This window comes from Lepus europaeus, chromosome 12 (assembly GCF_033115175.1).
Source record: "Lepus europaeus isolate LE1 chromosome 12, mLepTim1.pri, whole genome shotgun sequence".
In the NCBI taxonomy this organism is placed as follows: Eukaryota; Metazoa; Chordata; class Mammalia; order Lagomorpha; family Leporidae; genus Lepus; species Lepus europaeus.
The window spans coordinates 446,253-461,645 of NC_084838.1; the positions used below are offsets into that span (position 1 = coordinate 446,253).

At 61.6% G+C, this 15,393-nt stretch overlaps 1 protein-coding gene across 3 annotated transcripts; it reads right to left on the reverse strand.

The window, feature by feature from the left end:
- Positions 1-503: 503 nt before the first annotated feature.
- Positions 504-6,854, reverse strand: ARRDC1 (arrestin domain containing 1). 3 transcript variants are annotated; one of them, XM_062207154.1, is made up of 8 exons: positions 6,697-6,853; positions 2,750-2,860; positions 2,292-2,342; positions 2,034-2,188; positions 1,669-1,851; positions 1,396-1,572; positions 877-1,312; positions 504-799 (listed from the first exon to the last, which is right to left on the reverse strand). In XM_062207154.1, exons 1-8 carry the CDS (start codon positions 6,812-6,814, stop codon positions 735-737), a joined length of 1,296 nt encoding a protein of 431 aa, XP_062063138.1. In that variant the 5' UTR covers positions 6,815-6,853; the 3' UTR covers positions 504-734. The 3 variants fall into 3 exon arrangements, with proteins under 3 accessions (XP_062063138.1, XP_062063140.1, XP_062063139.1); XM_062207156.1 differs by lacking the exon at positions 1,396-1,572 and having other exon boundaries at positions 6,697-6,854; XM_062207155.1 differs by lacking the exon at positions 2,292-2,342.
- Positions 6,855-15,393: the final 8,539 nt, after the last annotated feature.

Here is a 15,393-nt window from a genome sequence, read left to right on the forward strand (position 1 = left end):
TATCTGATGATAGTCTGCAAGCTGTCTATCAGTAGATAAAGAAACCAACACACCCTGTGCCAGAGCTGGAATTTGGACCCAGAGCCTCTTAACCACCTCTGGTACTTCCCACAGTGGAGCCAAGATGGCTGGCTGGGTGTTTTCCAGTCCTGCCCTAGGAAGTAGAATGTCTCCTGGCTACCCCTCTGGGAAACCTTGCTCTGCAGATCCCTGCTCTCTTGGATTCTGAACAACAGGCCTTGCAAGTCTGAGAGATGTGGGGAGAAAGCTTGTGAACCGAGAGTGAAGAATCCATGGGTGGCAGGTTCCTGAGACCACGCCAGCAAGCAGGCCGAGGCGTCTGCCGCTGGGGCGAGCACAGCCTCTCCCAGTGCCGCGGGCGCCTCAAATGAGCAAGGGGCTCATCCTGCAGCAGGCCTAGGGGAAGGAACCCACACGCAGCTCCAGTGCAAGGGGGCCTGGGAGGTGTCAAGGTGGGGGCACAGAGCTGCGTCTCAAGAGGCTGGAGGGCACTGAGGCCGGCCTCATCCCAGCTCTACAGCAAAGCACTTTATTTCCAGTCCCTCGGGGTCCCAGGTCCCTGTGCCTGCGACACAGGAAAGCGGCGGTGGGCTCTGCCGGCCAGGGAGACTGGTCCTCAGGGGAAGAAGGGCCAGGCAGAGGGCAAAGGCACAAGGCCCTGGGCTCCCCGTCCCAGGGCAGAGACCAGGAAGCCAGGAGAGGCAGCATGGAGGTCAGCTCCCAGGGGTCACACCGTAGTCGGCACCACCACAGCTCTGCTCATAGGATGGCGGGGCCTCTGTGGGGAAAGAGCCAGCTGTGCATAGGCTCATGCTGCCCCCCCACTCCCCACCAGGACCCGGCCCCTGCACTTACCGTAGGGGTAGCCCCATGAGCTGTACTCCGGGGGGAGGATCAAGGTGCTGGTGGTGGGCACTGGCCCCCCAGAGCCCTCTGCGAAATAGGGGACAGTGGCACCTGTGGAGATGCACAAGGGCGGGGGTGGGGCATGGGGGCCAGGGCTGCCATCTTGAGCACCGGGCTCGGGGACACCAGGTACAGAGCCTACGGTGGCTTGAGTTGGCCCCTGCTGCGAGTGGCTCTGTGTGGAGAGGCAGACTGGGTCTAAGAAATGGGGACCGCCAGCCAGGGCCTCAGCTTCTTCCTGGGGTGGTGCAGAGGGTACCACCGGGGATGGGGCCCCGGGACACAGCCCTGGGCCTAGCTGGGGGCTCAGCATGGCGTGGTTCACAGCAATATTGCCGATGAAGATTGGGAGGGTCACTGTGGCTTCAGGTGCCTTCAGGGAAACCTGGAGAGGATGGGGGAGGGGGCGATGAGGAGCCAAGGCCAAGGCCACAGGCCTCAGGGCGCCCAGCCCCACCAGCACAGAACCTGCAGGTAGTAGTCGATGTGGATGAGGCTGCAGCCCGGCAGGGCCGACTGGGGCAAGGCGGGCACCAGGATCTGCTCTTGCCACTGCGCCCGCCTCCAGGCCTTCACACCCACACCCTCCACCTCTGCGATGGTCCGCACGTCATAGATCCAGCGCTTAGCCTTATAGGACACTTTCTGGGGAGAGACTGGCCCGTGAGCCTGGACAGGCCAGAAACACTCCCCTCCACCCGTCCCAAGGGGCAGACCTGGGCAGCCGGAGCGGGGCCAAACCTGCAGCAGACTAGCCACCACGGGGCTGGTGTCCTTGCCCGACTGGTTCTCAATGTCAGCCTGTAGCCGCAGCACCTGCCCCACCACGTAGCCACGGAGGTCCGTGCTAGCCGTAAGCACCAGGCTGCCCGTCTTCACCAGCTTGTAGGAGAATTTCTTGGTGGTGGAGGCCACGTTGGGTTGCTTGGGGGAGCAGGAGGAACTTAGCAAATGCAAGCAGGCTGGGTCCTGTGGCATCAGCACAGGCCCACCCAGCCCTGCCACAGCAGCAGTCAGCGTAGGACAAAGCCACAGCCGCCAGACGCTGCCACCCCAGCTCAGCAGGGGACAGAGCCACCAAGAAGGAGCTGCTGCTGCACCCTCACCTCGATGTCTGGGATGCTGTTCAGGTTCAGGGGGCTCAGGATATAGAACACACGGCTGCACTTGTGATCCTTGGAAAAGCGGGGCGTCTCAATGGTGGCCCTCAACTGATGCACAATCTTTCCAAAAGGACCTTCAAAGGACGTGGGTGCTGTGGCTGGGGAGAGAGCAAGGACTGGCACCTGGTGGGTCCCTCCCCACCAGACCCACTCTCCCAGGGACAGCTGTCCCCACCAGGCCTGTCCAGGCTGGGCTCTCACCAGGAAGCAGGAACTGAAAGGGGAAGCTGTGCTCTCCAGTGGGCAGGCTCCCTGCAGAGACAGGAGGGAGGCGGGGGCAGGCCTCAGGACAGGAGCAGCTGGGCTCACACCATGTCCCAGTGGCTCACTGCACGTGACGGGGTCACACTGACTGTACCCCACCATTCACACTGCACCTGGCTGGCTGCTGGGTCTCTTGCCTGTCTCTAGCATCACGGCAGCGTGGGCCATGGCCTGGCATGGACAGGAGCGTGGGGGAGGAGGAGCAGCTTAGAACAGGAATCAGGGCCAAGTCTGGCGCCAGGAAAGGTGGGCCCCCCGCAGCCCCTGACTGAGGCAATGCCACAGCGCCCGAAGGGACCCGTTGAGAGGGTGGGCTAGGGATCCAAGAAACAGACCTGGGGGGTTGGAGGGCAAACGGGCAGCCCTGGCGGCTCCTGCCTGGCTCCCGGACTTACCCTTGTCGGCCAGAGACAGAGAGCTGTGGAAGTAGCCCTCCTCCACCACCCAGGCAGCATCGTGGGCCTTGCTGGAAACTCCACAGCAGCCTGTGCAGGACACCCGGACGGCTGCAGGGGGGAGGCTCTGTGAGCCACAGGCCCTTGCCTGCCCTGGCACAGGCTCCCAGGCAGGGCCGGCGGAACAGCTGGCCCTCCCCAAAGGCCCTGACGGGCAGTCCAGCTCCCAGCTTCCCACAGGGCGTCCCTGGGTCACCCCTTTGATCCACCTTAGCGTGAGGCCAGGAGGCAGTCCCGCTTGCTCCAGGAAGCCAAGCGCCAGCACACGCTGCAGGAATGTGGTCAGACTCGCCAGGGCAGACGCTCAGCGGTCCCCTCCCCAGCAGTGTGCGGACCAGGAACCGTTCCTTCCTGCCCCCACCTTCCATGCCTCTGCCTACCAGACGTGTACCAGAGCATGCTATAGTCAGACAACCAGGTCCAGCTGAAGCTGGCCACAAGGAAGGCAGACCTAAGCTGAGGTGTGGGGTGGCAGTCAGTGACTGGTCACCCTTGGGCTACACCACTCCTTTCCCAGCAGCTCTGGTCAAGGCCAAAGAGCTGTAAAGTGCCTCAGGGCCGAGGTCAGCCATACCTGCCTCACCGGCTAGTCACCCACAGTCCAGGGGCTTCTCCCCCACCCCTTGGCTCTCCACACATATCCTCTTCTCCTGTGAGTGCTGCCAGGCTCCTCCCCCCCTCCCCCGCCCGCCAGAGGGGTGTCCTTGCTTCCCACTCACTGGCTTCAACCTACATTTTAGCCTGGCCTCACTGCCCCAACCTCCTCCCTGACTCTGGCCTCTACCCTGGGAATCTGGAACACCAGCACACCACAAAGGGGTGGGGAAGGGGACTTAGCGCTGAGCTAACTAATCCTGGGGCTAGAGATGGCTGCCTGCTACCAACACTCCCTCACAGCCGGGGGCCAAGGACACAATGCTGCCCTGTGACCCCAGGCAATGTCAGAGTTCCCCTTGCCCACCACTGCTCAAACCCATCACCCCCAGTGAGGCGTAATAAAATGGCTGTTTTTGTGGTTAGCTTAGGGGTGTGTGAACTTGGGGTGACTGTTCCATCGCAGCAGATAGTCAGAACAGCTGTCCAACCTCACGAGAAATCAGAAAACCCAGACAGCTGCTTTTCTGACCCACCATACGGACAGGTGTTCAGCCTCCTGAGAGCTCTTCCCGGCGCCACCGTGGCGTGGGCGGACACTGGCCCTGGGGCCGTGTGGCAGCCGAGAGCCTTACACGCCACGGCTGATGGATTCAGAACAGCCCACCACCCTGCTTGCACCCAGCCCCAGGATTTGGTCAAGGGAGCCCAGGGGCACCTGCCCAGAAAAGCAGCCAGCACCCAGCCAGCAGACCCTCGGTCAGTCCCAAGGGGCCCAGGCTCTGTGACCCTCCCAACACCCTACAGAGCACCCACTGGAGCAAGCAGCCCCTGGCCACTGTGCAAAGGGAGCCCACCCCAGGTGACCCATCCACTCTTCCGCAGGTGGGTCACCACGGGGGCACAGGGCATACCGACAGCACACCACAGCAGCACCCGGGAGCCAGGCAGAATTCCCAAGAGCCAGTTTTTACTGGTCCAGGCCAATAACAGCCAGGCTCTGCCTTCTTAAACCATGGGCTCTGGCAGGGTCACAGGATGTACTTATGCCCAAAGGAGAGCGAGGGAGGTGCCCCCGGGCAGAGAACAGGGGTCCCTCCCTCATGCTCTCCCACCTCGCAGACTGCTCCGTGATGGCGGCACAGACCAGAGAGAAGTGACCAAGCGACTCTGGCGGTCAATTCACCAAGACCTCAACTTCCTCCACCTGAGCTGCTTTTTGGGCGTCACCGTGTCAGGTGTTGGCTCCCGGAGGCAGGCTTGGTGCTCACACTGGCGCGCGCCCTGCTGTGCTCTGCCCAGTCAGGCTGCAGAGCCAAGCCCGTGGACCCAGCCCATGCCGTGCACAACCGACAGGCACCAGTTGGGGGCTTGGGGCTGCTCTGGTTCTCCAGATAAAACCCTGATGGGGGTTGTGTCCCACAGTGCTTCTAGAACTTTCCTCACACACCAGTGCTTCCTGTTGTCTAGTAGCCTTATCCCTTGCACCTCCCACATTCGTCATCCAGATCCCTAAGGCCAGGCACCTGTGCCACTCTGCCGGCTCCCACAAGCCAGGGGCAGCCCCGCCTGCCAGCTCCCACCCTCTGGGGGCAGCCCTGTCTGAGCATACTGTGGCCCCCGGGGCTGCTTCCTGTGTGTCCCACCTTCAGACCTGTTCCAGGACAGCAGTGACAGTACCCACCTCCCAGGGTGCCCTGGGGCATTGACGGAGCTGGTGCACAGCAAGTGGGAGAGCGCGTCTGGCCCATGACAGCTCCGTGAGCCTCTGTCCTCAGTGTTGCCCCAGTCAGCACAGCCCTGCCTGACCCCCAGCACTGGGCTGGAGAGGACACAGGGTGTCTCCATGAACTCTCAGGGCAGCCAGTGTCCCTGTGGCTGGACACCAACCATCCCTACTGCTCAGGGACATGCACCTGTGAGAGACAGGGAGCCCAGGGCAGGCTTGCTAGTGGAGCCCAACAACAATCTCTTGAATGAGAAAAAAAGCGCCAAGGTACTTCCTCTCTGTCCCAGGCAGGGCTGGAGAAAGTCCGTGTGCATTCATCAACACCCACACCTCAAGCCACTGGCACCCCCTGCCCCGAGGCCCTCCTGCTCCCAGGCCATGAACCCACCCTGCCTCCCCCACTCAGAACCAGGGCCATCTCAGGACCACCCGCTGGGGCTGCTTCACCACTCCCCCACCTGCCAGGCAGAGGCCAGTCAGGCACAGCTCAGGTGACAACAGATGAGCCAGGTAGCCAGTTCTGTGGCATCCCTGGCCATGTGGGCGGGGCCTGGGTCTCTCCCACCCCTGCTTGGGTCCCAGGGGTGTGCACCCCATCTCTGCCATGAGCCCTGCCACAGCCACACCTACGACCACCCCCAACTCCAAGTGGGGACACAGTGGCCATCACCAACAGGCCTAGCAAGGCTGGGGCCTGGGGTCGGGGATCCTGAAAGGGGCCATCAGCGCTCCACCTTCAACAGGCACCAGAGGTGGGGTGGTCAAGCCCCAGAGAGGAGTTTTGGTCTTGGCCAAGCAGACCAGGGGGACTGAAGCCAAGGTGGAGAGACACTGTCCCACCCACACACCCAGCTGAAGCCAAGGTGGAGAGACACTGTCCCACCCACACACCCAGCCGGGGCCCAGGCCTGCCCAACATGCCCTGGAGGTCCAAAACACCAAGTCCCACCTCTGTGCCAGCCCCGTCCACCACAGGCAGCCACACCTCCCCAGGCAGATGACGCCTGAGCCTGCCATGGCGGCGCAGCGACCTGATCCCTTGCTGTCTGCATCAGCGCCGCAGGCACGGCTCCCAGGTGCTCACGGGGCAAGGCGAGAGATGGCCAGGAAGCCTTAGGCAGGGAGCAAGCAGCTGTCCCCAGGGGGACCTGCACCTTCCCGCGGGCCAGCAGCCCGGGGAGGGGGCTGGAAAGGGGCCCGGCGGAAATCAGGCTCAGATGAGCGCCCGGCAGGTGCGAGCAAGGAAACCTGGACACCTGGGCAGGAACGGTGGGAGGCCTCCGTGTGTCCACAGTCAGCGTGGCCTCAGCAGGTGGACAGGAGCTAGGCCCCCCGCCGCGGGCTCGGCCCGCCCTAGGCGGCGAGGGCAGGAAGAGGCAGAAGCGGAAGGACTCGGCCGCCCCGCCGCGCTGGGTCTACAGCCCCCCCTCGGCTTGCCCGCCGCTGGAGGGTCCAGGTGCCCCCGCCCCGCAGCCCAGGCCCTGCGCCCCGCGGGACCCCGCCGCCTCTCCGCCCGACCCCCGCCCGCCGCAGGTGCGGCCCTCCCCGGGGAGCCCGCGCCCACCTCGGAAGGGCAGCGGCGCCGCCAGGCGCACCCGCACGGTCCCGGTCAGCGGCTCCCCCGGGCCGTAGACGGCTCGGCCGTGGCTCAGGCAGATCTCGAAGAGCTGCACCCGCCCCATGCCGCGGCCCCGCGCGCCGCTCACTGACGCCGGCAGCCCGGGCCCGCGGACCCGCCCGGCCCCGGCCCCGGCCCGCCCCTGGCCCGCCCCTTCCCTCGATCCGCACCCCCCCAACCCCGCCCCGGCCCCCCGGGGACCAAGACGCGGGCGCCCCCTGCTGCCCCGGGGGGCCGGGGCGGCTCACCTGCCAGGCTGGGCGGGGCCGTGGGCCGGGCCGGGGAGCGCCCCCTCCCCAGCTCTCCGCACCGGAAGGGACCGCGGCTGGGAACGTCTCCACCCCCACCCCCAGCCCCCGGCGCTCAGATGTGGGCGGGCTCCGCCCGGTCCGGGGTCCCCCACCCGGCTTCACCACACGGAAGGACGTCACGAGGGGCCCCGCACCGCCCCGGGTCCCGGGGTGCGGCTGCCTGGGCGGAGGCTGGGCCGGAGATGCGGGCGGGCAGGCCGGGAGCGAAGTCTCCGTCTCCAGATGACCTTACAGGTCCCTTAGTGGAGAGGCCCAAGCGCAGACCCGAAGCCTCTCTCGCGGTCCCGCAGTGCCCGGGACCCCACGAGCGGCCAGCGAGGTCAGTGTCTCCGGCTCGCTCCCCACCAGGCTGTTTTCCACTCAGTCCGCGCTGTGCCGAGGTGCACCTGCCGGCGAGTACCGGCCCCAGAGACGCCTCAGTGCCGGAACCCTTGATGAAGGGAGCGGCATCTGTTTGTTTACTTGAAAAGCAGTGGCAGAGACAACTCCCCAAATGCCTACAGCGGCCCGGGCTGGGCCAGGCTGAAGCCAGGAGTCTGAACCGCCTCTGGGTCTCCCTTGTGGGCGGTGGCCTAAGTGGGCCATCCTCTGCTACTTCCCAGGCGCATTAGCCCGAAGCTGCATTGGAGGTGGAGGTGGACTCCAGTCCCACGCGCTCCGATGGGTACGGAATGCAGGCATTCCAAACAGAGGCCTACCCCGGCTGCACCACGCTGCAGAAGACTAGCCCCGGTCCACGGGGACTCGAGGGACCAGGGACTGTCTTGCTGGGGTTTGCAGAAGGTCACAGGAGTTGGGGCTCGGTGACCACCAAGGTCAGCAGGTGAAACAGAAATCTAATCAGGTGCTCTCCAGCCAAAGGTGGAGACCCTCAGGCTGGGGACAGGAGGGCTCCAGGGAGTTCTGGGGACCAGCAGGACACTGCTGCAAGAGGTGCACCCCCTGGCTCCCCTGGCTCCCCTGGCACCCTCAGGTCTCTCACGTCCCATGAGGGAGGGCCTAAGTGACCTGCTTGAAACAATTTGCTGCCAAGACTGTGGTCAGGGACCCCTGAGTGGACAGTCCCATAATGCCCAGTGTCTGAGTGGGAGGGAAGGGCATTGGGGCACAATGGCTATGCTGCCACTTAGGACTCCCACATCCCCTACCGGAGCGCGTGGATCAAGTCCCAGCTACGCCACTTCCAGCCCAGGAGACAGCAGATGATGGCGCAAGAACCTGGGCCTTGCCACTCATGTGGGAGACCCGGATGGAGTTTGGGCTCCTGGCTTCAGCCTGCCCCAGCCCTGACAGTTGCGGGAATTTGAGGAGCAAGCCAGTGGATGGAAGATCTCTCTTCTCTCTCTCTGTTTCTCCCACAGCCACACATACACCTTTTAAGTACATGAAAATGAACAGATACATAACAGATACATATTATTTGTAAAGAAAGGGAGATGGGTTGTGTTGGATGTTGCTGAGAGGGAACACAATGATGAGGGGAAACTTGCCTTAGTCCCAGGCCCCACAGCGTAATCCTTTGCAGCTCTACGTAGTCCATCATCAGCTGGGGCTGAGCCAAGCTGAAGCCAGAAGCCTGGAGCTCCGTCTGTGTCTCCCACGTGGGTGCAGGGACCCAGCACTCAGACTCTTCTGCTGCCTCCCAGGCACAATAGCAGGGAGCTGGAACAAAAGCAGAGCAGCTGGGACTGATCCGGGCTGTCGACATCACGAGCAGCCACTTTTTGGGAACAATTTATGTTTTATTTGAAAGGCAGAAGGACATCAAGGGAGAGACAGAGATCTTCCATCCACTGGTTCACTCCCATCAGGCCAAAACAGCCAGGTCTGGGCCAGGCCAAAGCCACGAACTCCCTCCTGGTCTCCCAACATGGGTGGCAGGGGTCCAAGTATTTGGACCATCTCCTGCTGCCTTCCCAGGCACATAAGCAGGAAGCTCGGCCAGAAGTAGAGCAGCCAGGACGGGGTCCTGCACTGCAATACAGGATGCCGTTATCACAAGTGGCAGCTTATCCTGCTGCCCCACAACTCCTAAAAATCTCAAGGTCATTGTCTCATAGCACCGACTTGCATCCCACAAAGCGGAGCAGTCTCCTCGGGTTTGTGGTGTAGCTTCTAATGATGTCAGCCATAATCTCATTTACGGAACATTCACAAAGGCTTTGACAATGTTACTTATTTGAGAAGCTCAGAGGGGAGGGGTGAGGGCTCATGCAGTGAAGTAAGATGCTGGCGCTGTGGGCTGAAGCACCACTTGGTGCCCACATCCCGTACCAGAGTGCCGGATGAGTACTAGGTACTCCGCTTCTGATCCAGCTTCCTAGTAGGGCACCCTGAGAGGCAGTGGATGACGGCTCAGGTTCTTGGGCCCCTGCCACTCACACGGGAGACTTGGATGGAGTTCCAGGTCCCTGGCTTCAGCCTGGCCTGCACCTGGCTGTTGCAGGTATTTGGAGAGTGGATGGGTGGATAGATCTCTCTCTCTCTCTCTCCCTCTGTGTGTTTCTGCCTCAAGTAAATACACTTTTTTAAAAAAAAATTTTTTTTATTTATTTATATGAGAGGTAGAGTTACAGATAGTGAGAGGGAGAGACAGAGAGAAAGGTCTTCCATCTGCTGGTTCACTCCCCAAATGGCTGCAATGGTCGGAGCTGAGCCAATCCGAAGCCAGGAGCCAGGAGCTTCTTCTGGGTCTCCCACGTGGGTGCAGAGGCCCAAGTGCTTGGGCCATCTTCCACTGCTTTCCCAGGCCATAGCAGAGAGCTGGATCGGAAGAGGAGCAGCCGGAATTCGAACCAGCTTCCATTTGGGATACCAGCGCCACAGGCAGAGGATTAACCTACTGCACCACAGCACTGGCCCCAGATACATTTTTTAAAACATTTTGTTTTAAATACATTGGAACACTTACATCCTGTATCAGAGTGCCTGGGTTCAAGTCCTGGCTGCGGTTCCAATTCCTACCACAGTGCACCCTGGGGAGGCAGTGATAATGGCCCAAGTGCTTGGGTCCATACCACCTACGTGGGAGACCCAGATGGAGTTCTGGGCTCCCAGCTTCAGCCTGACCCAGCCCTTGCTGTTGCCAGTATTTGGGGCGTGAACCAGCATATGGAATCTCTTTCAAAATGAAATGAAAATGAAAATTCCAAAATAGAGACCTCAGCATGCTCCTGTGCCCTGGCCCACTTCACAAATGCACGCAACCACCAGGCCTAGGGTGGAGTGACAGCCCTGCAATATAATCTTGGTCTCCCGTACAGGTGGCAGGAACCCAACTACTTGAGCCTTAACCACTGCCTTCCAAGGTTTGCAAGAAACAGAGTCAGGAGCTGGAGCTGGGAATCAGACCCAGGCACTCCGGTGTGGGGTGTGGCCAAGTGTCTGCTCTCCATTAAGGCTTTCTTGGTTTAATTCAGGCCATCTTCTGCTGCCTTCCCGGGGCCATTAGCAGAGAGCTAGATCAGAAATTAAGCATTTGGGACTCGAAATGGTGCTCGTGTGGGATGCCTGCATCACAGGTGGTGGCTTAACCCACTGTGCTACAACACTGCCCCCCAGCCCCCGGTAAGATTTGTACGAGACTAGAAGGGACAGAGTACAGAATAAGAGAGGAATCTGGGCCCCCAGCTTTCCATGGGTAAGAAGCAAAGATGAGCCTGTTCCCATGGAGCCCAGAGGGCAAAATCAAGAACCACAGCCAGAGGTAGATTAGGGACCCACCTGCAGGGGGCACACAGGGCAATGGGTGGACCAGTGACTATGGCTGCCCTCGTGTGTTCTCAGTGAGAGCGTCTGTTATCCTGGGTTTTGCCACTGGGTGTTGGTGTGGGGGCAGATGACAAATCTTCTATTTCATGCCTCTAGAGCAAAACGAGCCTCACAACAGGTGCCCCCTCTACATCTATACCTGTTGCAGTCTCAAGGTACCAGACTTCCAGCTAACGCCTTCACGAGGTGGTCATTTTGCAGATCTTAGGCAGGAGTGAGTGTGATTCCACGTGGGAAGAACGTGGCAGGCCGGTACACTGTAGCCCCATAGTGTGCCGTGATTCCCAGAATTCGGGTCCTACGCTGAGCCCTCCCAGTTTTACTCCAGGTTTGCCCACGCGACTTGTGCTGGCCACCGGGATCCTTACAAGCATGAGACAAGAAGAGGCTTGGTAAATGGTGGGCGCACAGCCTCCTGCTGCTGTCGCCCCCAATGTGAACCCTGGGAACCTGTCCCATTGGCAATGAAGTGTGAGGCCCACAAACAGGCAGAGAAGACACAGTTTATTGAAACAGTGAAGAGACAGAAGCTCAAACGCCTGACAGAGCAGGACTGGCAGAGGGGTGTGAGCAGAGCCCCCCTCCCCCTCCAGCCTGTCTGGGACACCACTGGGCATGGAATTCCTCCCAGAACTTCTCAGTGGTCCCCTGGAAGAAGGGCTGATGAGACGGCCGGAGCTGCCCCAGGGGAGGGCTGAACCCCTCTCCTCCCACAGGGCTGTAACCCAGGCGTGGAACTCCCCTCAGCAAACCCTCTGGACAATACTGGTCATCAAGGCTTTCACCTTTCGGAGAGGCAAAGCGCTCCTTCAGTTCAGAGCAGAGCCCTGCGGGGCAGTGTGTCGCTCACCCGAGCCGGCGAGCTCCTTCCACAGCCAAGGGCACCCCTGGGCTGAGACACACAGTCCAGGGCCCGCTTCCTCGTTCCACTGCACATGCATTTTTCTTTAAAACGTCTCATTTTCTACGCCCCTTCCTACACACATGGGCTAATATCTACCTGGCTGTCTTAACGCTGTGACGGAGCCCCAGCCGTCTGGCCAGGCCAGGCAGCGTGCATCCAGAGACGGCTGGTCGGAGGGTCCTGCTGCCACCCAAGAGCTCGGACGTGAGAGAGCGAGCGGCAGTGAGAACGCACCTCAGTAAGGAACTGAAAGCCTGGTCTTGTACAGAAATCGGGACGGGCCCTGTGCTCTTCCTCCCTGCCCCAGGGGTCACAGGATTGTGAGAACCAGTGTTCTGGGCTGGTTTGTTTCCTATTAGTAACTGCAACACGTCACCCCCCTTCACAGCAGCCCTCCATGTCACTTCCTGGCATCCCTGGCCCACCCCCTCTCCTCCTGACTCGCTCCCACTGTCCAGGTGGCTCTGTAGACACAACCTACGTGTGAAGGGGCTGAAGACAATGGGAATTGTTACAGGAAAAGAATTCTGGTGTGATGGAACGGAGCAGGCCAGCACTGGCACAGCAGGTCTCGCCCCTGCCCACAACCTGGTTAGGTGGAAGCCAGGCTCTCCTGGGGGCAGCTCAGGGGAGGCTTGCACCATGAAGTTCTGGGAGGAGCTTCAGCAATGCCACGCCCAGGAAGCCCTCCCCCAGCCATAGCCCAGAGAGGAGGCGGAGGGCCCATACCCACACCCCTAAAAGCTCGGGGACGCAGACTGGGCCCTCAGTGCTTTCCTGCAGGTGAATTCTCCTCCTTAAACCTCGCTCCAGGGCCTCAACTCCAACAGCTCAGACTCTGCCCCTGCAGGTGCCTCCTCGCCCTTCCTCGTTCTTTTGGACAACCCTGCCCCCATCTCGCGCTCCCTCCTGCTTTGTTGCCCTTGTTGGAAACACACGCCATCTGGGTTAAAACTGCATGTCGTCTGCCTCATGCCTTCTCCAAAGCAGCCCGCGGGGCCACATGCCTGGGCCCCCCTGTGGCTGGGAGACCTCCATGGGCGTCCTGGCCCCCTGCACCCGTCCTGTCTGGATGACCAACACTCGTTCCTCCACGCTCACTTCCAACCGAGAAGAGAACTCCCCAGACCTCCGTCAACGTCCCCTTCGCCTTTCCAGGAGCCGCACGTGAGCTTCCCTTTATACTGAGGTGAGTCACCCAGGACCATGCCCAGCGCCCTACCCCGTCCCCCCAGCGGACGTCCCCCTGGGGAACAAGTGACAAGTGTGGTCCCAGCAGGGTATGGGGGTTTGGGGGTGCGACGTCCGGGATTGGGCTGGATCTTCTTTGTAAGAGGCCGTGCAGACCAGGCCTGTATCTAGGCGATGTCCCAGGTCACCTTGGCACTGTGCTGACAGGAACGCCACTGCCAGAGGCCGACCAGTGGGGTCCTGACAGACCAGGAGCCTCCCTAACTGAGGGCCAAATCGAACTTCCTTCCTTTGCGATGCCTAGTCACAAAAAGCTATTATACGCAACTTCCACTTGCTGCCTAAAGACCCTTCCTGCGGGGACGGCGCTGGCTGTGGTGCATGGGTTAATGCCCTGGCCTGAGACGCTGGCATCCCACATGGGTGCTGTTTCTAGTCCCGGCTGCTCCTCTTCCGATCCAGCTCTCTGCTATGGCCTGGGAAAGCAGTGGAGGATGGCCCAAGCCCTTGGGCCCCTGCACCCGTGTGGGAGACACGGAAGAAACTCCTGCCTCCTGGCTTCGGATTGGCTCAGCTCCGGCCGTTACAGCCATCTGGGGAGTGAACCAGCAGATAGAAGACCTCTCTGTCTCTACCTCTCTCTGTAACTCTGTCTTTCAAATAAATAAAATAAACCTTAAAAAAAAAAAAAAAAGACCCTGCTCCCACTCTTGCCCTAGAAGCTGGTTCCCGGCAGCCAGAGCGTCAGCCCCCTCTCCACGGCTCAAACAGCCAGCGGCGCTAGGACGCGCTTCCCCTATGTACCACAGCGCTCTCACTGCACTGTCAAACACGGGGCTCTCGGTGAGGACGACTCTGCCCACCCCTTCTCTAGGGTCTCGGTCCCTAGGTCCCTATGCTGAGCCACTTGTTCTCCCTACAGCATTTATTACTTTCGACCATAGCAGCAGTAAGCTGGGGGGGTGGGGAGGGATGGGCAGGGGGAAGGGAAATAGAGATCTTTCCAAATGCTGGGGCTGGGCCAGGCGGAAGCCAGGAGCCAGAAACTCAATCCTGTCCTCCCATCTGGGCGGCAGAGACCCAAGTCCCTGGGCCATCCACCTGCTGCTTCCCAGGGTATGGATTAGGAGGAAGCTGGAGCTGGGAGTGGGCACCTTGAACACAGGCCTGTGATGTGGGATGCTGGCGTTGCAAGTGGCTCATGCTCAGGCACTGTGTGCCTCCCCTGCCTCTCTCACTGCAGCATGAGCAGGGGACCTAACCCGTCTCCTTCTCTGGTGGACAGCAGCGTTCACGGGTGGTAGGTCTAACTGGCCTGGGCTGCCAGGAGCCCTCCCCCCACAGCCTGTACATATGCTATTTCACGGCAAAAGCGACTTTGCCAAAGACGCCCGTTACCAATTAATGACCTTAGAACAGGGAGGCTGTCTAGGAGCGTCCTGGCAGAGCCCATCTAGTCACAGGATTCCCTAAAAACACCGAGCGGGAGAACCGGGGCGAAAACGTGGGACGTAGAAGAGGACCCTGCTGGGAAGGGGTGGCGGACGCCCTGGAGAAGAGAGAATGGCCCCGGCTGGTGGCTGGCAACGGGCCCTCACACAACCACGTGGGGCTGAGTTTTGCCAACACCGTGATGGTTCCCCCCCCATCCTCGACTACTCTTGAGACTTGGAGAAAAGAACCCACCCAAGTTCACCACACCTCGCCAAGAGCCGTGAGGCGGCGGCTGCACTGTCTCATGCCACTGTATCTGTGGCGGCTTCCTAGGAAGGCTCGCCCTCACAGGTAACTCCCCAGCCCATGAAGAGGGGCGGCCTGGCACACCGGGAGGCCCTCCCCGGAACTGCTGCCGGGCAGGGGCAGGGGGACGACCCTTCGCCCTCCCTGGACGCTGACGGGGCACTTGGGCAGAAAGGACGGGCGACCCACGCACACCCCGCGCCGCCTCAGCGCCTGGTCTGGCAGAGCCACACACACACACACACACACACGAGGCGGGCAACAGAGCTCCCCACACTGCCCCCCGCAAGGCTGGACCGCTGGCCCTGCCTCCCAGCCTCTCGCCCTGGCAGGCTGAGGCACAGGGACCCAGACATCACGAGTTTTTCTGAGAAAACAGCCTGCAGAGCCCGGCACGCGGGAAAGGGGCTCCGCGGGGCGGCCTCTGCAGACCCCTCAGTGCCCGCGGTCCCCGCCGGCTCCTCAGCCGGACACGCGCCGCCGTGGCCGCCCAGCTCGACCCCGCCCGAGAGGCCGAGGTTTCCAGAGGACACACCGCGGGCGGCCTCGGCCGCGCCGTTCCAGCCGCCCTTCACCGCTGGGGCCGTGCCCCGGGCCTCCGCGCGGGCCGGCGGGGCGGTCAAGGCCCGGGTGGCCGGCACCTCCGGGGCTCCGGGGCTTGGCGCCTCAGAGGCTCGCAGCAGTTCGCCCGGCCGGGGGTGACGACGGCGAAGCGGACCCACGTGG

Bases quoted from the DNA above. Each gene is read 5' to 3' on its own strand.
- ARRDC1 (XM_062207154.1), bottom strand. From the start codon at position 6,814: ATGGGGCGGGTGCAGCTCTTCGAGATCTGCCTGAGCCACGGCCGAGCC. The intron at 2,343-2,749 runs GTAAGTCCGGGA...CTGTCTCTGCAG, and splicing joins TCTGTCTCTGGCCGACAAGG to GGAGCCTGCCCACTGGAGAG. The intron at 1,573-1,668 runs GTTTGGCCCCGC...GTCTCTCCCCAG, and splicing joins TGGTGGCTAGTCTGCTGCAG to AAAGTGTCCTATAAGGCTAA.